The sequence below is a fragment of the Procambarus clarkii genome, chromosome 10 (assembly GCF_040958095.1).
Source record: "Procambarus clarkii isolate CNS0578487 chromosome 10, FALCON_Pclarkii_2.0, whole genome shotgun sequence".
In the NCBI taxonomy this organism is placed as follows: Eukaryota; Metazoa; Arthropoda; class Malacostraca; order Decapoda; family Cambaridae; genus Procambarus; species Procambarus clarkii.
Window position 1 is genome coordinate 12,584,291 of NC_091159.1, and position 7,626 is coordinate 12,591,916.

Here is a 7,626-nt window from a genome sequence, read left to right on the forward strand (position 1 = left end):
TTAAAATGTTTTAAGTGTTAAGTGGGTTTAGCTATGCAGTTGTCCACCTGAGGGCGTGAGGAGACCAGCTTGATGTTAATTACAACACCCTTAGCCACATCTGGCGTGATGGTGGTCTATGTTGTGTGGTCTATACCTGTCGTATAGTGACCAAAGCACAAACCAGATGAGGAGACGACGACATTTCGGTCTTGAACCATTATCAAGTCGATTGTGCATACCGTCCCTTTATTATGTTAAATATGTGTTCATACATCATCTTTAAGAGCAGGAAAAAGTACATGTTTAGGTAGTGACTTCTCAGGACTAAAGCACACTGCCAGCAGCTGAATGAGGCTTCACAAGCAAAACTTCCTTTTTTTGTTTTATCTTTGAGCTGGCGTCAGGGGGACGAGCACACTTGTCTCCCCTTGTGTGTTTGCCTAGTTGTGCTTGCGGGGGTTGAGCTTCGGCTCTTTGGTCCCGCCTCTCAACCAAAGGGTTGAGACCCGCCTCTCTCTCTCATATATATATATATATATATATATATATATATATATATATATATATATATATATATATATATATATATATATATATATATGTCGTACCTAGTAGCCAGAACGCACTTCTCGGCCTACTATGCAAGGCCCGATTTGTCTAACAGGCCGAGTGATTTTCTTTATTTTCAATAAATTGTTTCCAATTGGTTTATTTGAATGATTATTATTATATTATATTATATTAAGAACATAAATTATTGACTTAGTTGTGTTAGTTTAGGTTAGGCTAAGATAGGTTAGGTATGGTTGGTTAGGTTCGGTCATATATCTACGTTAGTTTTAACTAAAATTTGAAGAAATTTAACATATACATAATAAAATGGATAGCTTTATCATTTCATAAGAAAAAAATGATAAAAATATATAAATTCAGGAAAACTTGGCTAATTAGGCAAATCCGGCCTAGCATAGTACGCCGAGTACTACGTTCTGGCTACTAGATACAACATACATATATATATATATATATATATATATATATATATATATATATATATATATATATATATATATATGTCGTACCTAGTAGCCAGAACGCACTCCTCAGCCTACTACGCAAGGCCCAATTTGCCTAATAAGCCTAGTTTTCATGAATTAATGGTTTCTCGACTACCTAACCTACCTAACCTAACCTAACCTAACTTTTTCGGCTACCTAACCTAACCTAACCTATAAAGATAGGTTAGGTTAGGTTAGGTAGGGTTGGTTAGGTTCGGTCATATATCTACGTTAATTTTAACTCCAATAAAAAAATTGACTTCATACATAATGAAATGGGTAGCATTATCATTTCATCAGAAAAAAGTTAGAGTAAATATATTAATTCAGGAAAACTTGGCTTATTAGGCAAATCGGGCCTTGCATAGTATGCCGAGAAGTGCATTCTGGCTACTAGGTACGACATATATATATATATATATATATATATATATATATATATATATATATATATATATATATATATATATATATAATATATATATAATATATATATAATATATATATATATATATATATATATATATATATATATATATATATATATATATATATATATATATTTCACATATATCACATTTTCTGCTAAAAAACGCGAATATATGATTGTTTAATATAAATACAGCCACTGTGGAAAGTCTAAGGGGGGAATTGACAGTAATGACCAAACGATCAACGTGACAATAAATAAGTGTGTAGTAAGACCACACACACACACCTAGTGTTGCTTAATGTTGACTTATATAAACAACCATAGAAATTCCGCAATGCTGCTACCCCGATCTATATGGCGGGAATATTAAGTTATCTAAAACTAGCAAGGCTCACCTAATATCCCCATCTCTCTTAATACTAATGATTTCAACCTCCTGTTTCAGATTAAATTTACTAAAGCGTATTGTTTTAACAACAAGGATGATGATCCCTAGCCTAGGTGTAGTTTAATCTCAAGTTTGTAGCACGCACATTTCCTTATCCGCCTTCATGGTGTGTAATATTAATGCCAGCAATAGTATAGAAAATCCAACCAATTGGACTCGCGGTCACAGCCAAGCGTCAGGGCCGAATAAAATTAATCACATAAACGCGATCATGCTCAAAGTAAAGGCTATATCTGCACTATAAAAAAATCTGAGCCCCGAGTAAGAGAATAGGAGTTTGTGTAAGCTAGGCATTTGGATACCAAACAAGATCGGGATTTGAAGTCACCGGTCGAGAGGAAAAGAATAATGTTAGGATACTGGAGCTATAACAAATTTTGAAATTTATTCTTTGAATTTATTGACAAATTGTCTATTCATGATAAATATTTATCTCAAATGTCCAACTAAAATTTCTACCATCATTTTTTTTAGTATTTAGCCCGAGTTAGCAAGGAAAAAAAATGCCGCATTTGGCAAAATGAGTTATACATTACATTTATCGAGTTGTTTCTGTCTCTAATCAATACTAAATTATCGGTAAGTTTCCGCTAAAACGTTAATCTCTTTATTTTCTCCGCACGAAATTTCCATTTATTCAACACTTCTTTTGAAACTAGGCTTTCAAGAAATGTGTAATTTCCATATAATTTTAGTTTGGCTATATTCTCCCTTTACACGCAGAATTTAAATTAATTATAAAGACAACGCGAAGATAAATACTTTAGCGTGACTTTTGATTAACTTCTACCCGATGGGTGCATTTGAAGTCGACCACAGGTTCAATTAGTAAAATTATATTCACTCATAAAAATGTTCTACAGCTTTTGAATTTATCTACAGACACCTCTCACAGGTACTCCCGGAAGTAGGCTCTCGAGTAACGTGATAAGGACAAGATGAAGAGCATATTGAAGATAACCAGGATGTCTCGTTATCTTGTGATGCAGAGAAAAATCGTCCGCCGCTGATTAGCTAAGTATTTCGAGAGAGAGAGAGAGAGAGAGAGAGAGAGAGAGAGAGAGAGAGAGAGAGAGAGAGAGAGAGAGAGAGAGAGAGAGAGGGGGGGGGGGGAAATAGAAATAAAAATACAGCAAAAGAAACTATTCAACGGACGAGATAGAAACTCATGAAAGAATGAGCGGTGACGCCAAGTTCTTGAGCGCCAATGAAATGAACGTTCATTTGATTATATAATCTCACCGGCACTTTGAGATACTATACAATATCTGCATCCTTAAACAAATAAAAAAACTCCTTATCTTCATGTACGCACCAGACTAGACACAGCAATAGTGTGCTTGTCACACAAAGCTACGCCGAAACCTAAACTATTATATTTTTTACAATTCTGTAAGTACGACGCCGCAAGCTGAAAACGTTACGAGAAAAGGTGAAGAGAGAGCAAATTATGTAATTATCGACTTTTCTAAATACCAGCGTCAGTAATATTCTACAAATGAGTGTAAAGTTTTCTAAGGTATGATGACATACTGTATGAAAGGCAAAGACCGGAAGTGTGCTTCACACTTTGCAGTAAGAGCTAATATTGTGAAGTCAAATTTTCTTATTCATTGGAGTGCTTAATGACGCGTACTTGCCTTCTGTCTCGTGCTAGTAGGGTTGAAGTTTTGCCCTCCCCATAGCTTATTACCCTACTAATATTCCCTGGGACACTACCCACTAATGGGTTAACAACCAGGTCCACAATTACTGCTTGGTGAACTAAGGCGAAATTATGGATCAGCTCCCAGTCAATCCTTCCTGACCAAGACGAAATCACTCTTAGAGGCGCGGGGTTCTTCATTGTCGTGTTTACGACAATGCAATATCTGGTAATCCCCATTCCACATATAAAAATATACACTGCTCTAATAAGCTCAATACATTATTTAAACAGCAAACTCTGGAAAACTAATTACAATTATATTATAGAGTATTACCGACACTTTTACGGTCAACCATTAGTCATAATTTGTTGTCAAAACACCAACCATATTTTTTTGAACGTATTACATTTATTCATTATCATATATTCATTTCAAGCTCTCATGGGTAGGGGTGCAGGTCGTCCTCGTGAGTATTTAGTCACTAAAACGATGTACTACACTAAATTGCACGAACCTAAGCTAACCGAAGACCCACGAATAGAAATGAGACATCACGTAACGTTTGAGCGTCGCTATTTAGTACATCATTTAATGGCTTTAGGGGATTTATACGTCAAAATGCCATGTGCTATTCGATAGGACCTAGGCATCAGCTTGGAGAAATAAGTGAAACATAATTAATTCACATAAGTTGTGGCAGTCTGTAAATCACTGAAGAGCCAACTTTGTGTACTTTGCCATTTCCTCACCTACCTTGCTTAAATTAAACAGTATAGCTGCCTTTATCAATTTTTGTTAAATAATCAATTTACACAAATAATTTCGGGTCCCAAGAAAGTTGGCCGTTGGCCGTTCGGTCATGCGCGCCAATGCACATCCCAAAATAACGCTTGTGTTAAATTTAAATTTAATTCCACCTTATCATGCCCAGCCTTCTCTACACCCACCACACCCATGTCCGCCCTTCTCTACACCCACCACACCCATGCCCACCCTTCTACACCCACACTCCCTGATACTCAAACATAATGTTGGGATATGGAATGCCAGCTAGTAATATGATAGGCAAGTGTGATGACGTCAAATCGTCAGATGTTTTTGGCGAGAATCAAATCCTAGTCATCTCTCGCACACTAACAATATGTTTCAGTGAGAGTGTGAATGCGTCGTGTTATAATTATTTTGTATTTATTTATTTATTGTATTTATTGGTTGGCACAGTCACAAACGAACATCAATATCTTGAGATTCTTGAGATGATTTCGGGGCTTTTTAGTGTCCCCGCGGCCCGGTCCTCGACCAGGCCTCCACCCCCAGGAAGCAGCCCGTGACAGCTGACTAACACCCAGGTACCTATTTTACTGCTAGGTAACAGGGGCATAGGGCGAAAGAAACTCTGCCCATTGTTTCTCGCCGGCGCCTGGGATCGAACCCAGGACCACAGGATCACAAGTCCAGCGTGCTGTCCGCTCGGCCGACCGGCTCCCTCCCTTTAATATGGGTTAAAGTTCTGTATCATTAAATTGTAAATTGCTTTCAAGCAACCTGAAATATTGTATACTCATACCATATAGAAACTTAAAGCAAACACACATACACACACGGAAAACTTTGTTTACAGGATGTTGACAAACTTTGACGCAGCAAACCAGACTGCTTATATATATATATATATATATATATATATATATATATATATATATATATATATATATATATATATATATATATATATATATATATATATTATATGTGTAGGAGCCTTGAGAAGGATTCGAACCCTCTCACTTGATACTCCCAAGCTAGCGCCCTAGACCACACCACGACACGGTAAAATGCAATTAAATATTTAGGGGAAAACTGGTGAAGGGCAGGGAGGGTGGTGTAGAATAAGGAAGGTGATAAAAGGCAGAGAAGGTGTGTAGTGACGATGGTTACAGTCCAGAAGATAATCTGAAGAGGTTACATTAATGATATATATTGGCAAAATGGTTACAGTGATGATAGACGACAGTATGTAGTACCCAGAGTTTATCACCCCCTTAATAAGAAACACTGAAAATATTGAGGCAATAAGATTAAAGGTATTATGGCCAGAACAAGTGCAAATAACTCGTAAAGATTGGATTGATGGTGCAACACACACACACCTGAGCCGGCCGGCCGAGCGGACAGCACGCTGCACACGTGATCGTGTGGTCCCGGGCGCTGGAGAGAAACGATGGGCAGAGCTTCTTTCACCCCATGCCCCTGTTGCAACCCGTTCTCGCAAATTTAATAAGTCAATATTGACTTAATAAATATGTGCATAGGTGACATACTTAACATAATAGATACCCTTAAAAAGATTCATAGAAAACACCGACCTTACCTAACCTTGTTAGTATCTTAAGATAAGCATCTTATTGCTTCGTAATTACAATTATCACTTAACCTATACCTATTATTGCCCTGTTACCTAGCAGTAAATAGGTACCTGAGAGTTAGTCAGCTGTTACTGGCTGCTTCCTGGGCTGTGGGGAAAAAGTAGTAGTAGAAACAGTTGATTGACAGTTGAGAGGCGAGCCGAAAGAGCAGAGCTCAACCCCCACAAGCACAACTAGGTGAATACACACACTTAGTACTTGGAAACTTAGTACTCAGATGGGCCACAGAGACATTAGAAAGAATTTGATCAGTGTCACTGTAGTTAACAAAGGGAATGTAATGTGGTAGAGGCAGACTCCATACACAGTTTCAAATGTAGATTTGATGGAGCCCAATAGGCTCCAGAATCTGTACACCAATTGATTGACAATTGAGAGGCGGGACCAAAGAGCCAAAGCTCAACCCCCGCAAGCACAATAGGTGAACACATACACACATGGGCCGGATCTAACTGTTTTTCGGCCCTAGGCCAAAACAGTTAAATGGGCCCCACCCTCACCCTCTGATCAGTATAGCAAGTCAAAGGCTAAACGCATACATATAGAAAGCTCACACCATAATATTATATAATGATTAAATATTGGGCAGTGGTAATTGATTCCTCCAAGTATCATTTGATATTTTTCCATTTCTTTGGAAAAAAAAGCTGGTGTCCTAAGACCTAGGCTATGACCTACTTGGCTTATTGGGAAATCTGACCCTACACACACACACACACACACACACACATACACACACACACACGATTGGGCTTATTACAGGACCTGAACGCCAGTAACAAGCAATATCATATTAACAAGAATCAATCTCTTGAACAACATCCTAAACCCTGTCAATAAACTGTCTCACCTGCTCCAATGAGAACTGATGTATACTGTCGTGCGTCTGCAGGTGTGGGAACGCATCTGTAATTTCAGGTATGGGTGTGGAGGTGATTTCCCCGCCCGGCTGCTGACTTGGAGATGTGGCTGCTGGCTTGGCCGCCGAGGAAGACGACCTGATGATTTCAAGTAGTCCTCGAGTCGCAGAGAGTTGCTGTGGCGTCCTCCACACCTGCTGCACCGCTCTAGACACCAGCTGTATCGGTACGAGGGGTGGCATGATGTTTCACAATTACCGCAGACAAACAAAATCTTGTTCCCGTTCACACACCTGTGGCACGTCTGCTGTGATCAATTACTCAACTCCTTGTAGAGTACTTAGCAGTCATCCAATACTTGCACAGTGTTTATATAAACATTAGATAATCGAATTTATTGCTTTCCTAGAGTCGCGGGGACGGGGAAGATCGAGTCCTAATGTACACACAGCGGCCGTACTCACTTCACCCTGATATCCAGAGGACTGAATCTTGTTGGTTCTGAGTACTCACACCCTGGGCAACCTTGCGACCCACGATGTGGGGCCTCCACACAGGAGAGATGCCATCTACGGCACAGGGCCAAAAGGGTGAATTTGGCTTGCTCGCACTGATGTTTATACGCTGCGTCAGAGCGTGTCAGCCAATGGGAGACTGCGCTCAGTTGCCGCCTTCTTAATGAAGCTTTCTGATTGGTCACTACCAACAGGTAAGCTGAACACGTGTTTGGCATAAATATATGTTTTGACTGTCATTGAAAAGATGGTCGT

At 38.9% G+C, this 7,626-nt stretch overlaps 1 protein-coding gene across 1 annotated transcript in view; it reads right to left on the reverse strand.

The window, feature by feature from the left end:
- Nucleotides 1-7,354, reverse strand: part of LOC123747158 (acetyl-coenzyme A synthetase 2-like, mitochondrial) — a 34,769-nt gene extending 27,415 nt beyond the window's left edge. Inside the window, exon 1 of the mRNA XM_045729186.2 lies at nucleotides 6,847-7,354. Coding sequence (XP_045585142.1) covers nucleotides 6,847-7,098 — 252 coding nt within the window. The 5' untranslated portion in view covers nucleotides 7,099-7,354. The remainder of the gene's footprint in view (nucleotides 1-6,846) is intronic.
- Nucleotides 7,355-7,626: the final 272 nt, after the last annotated feature.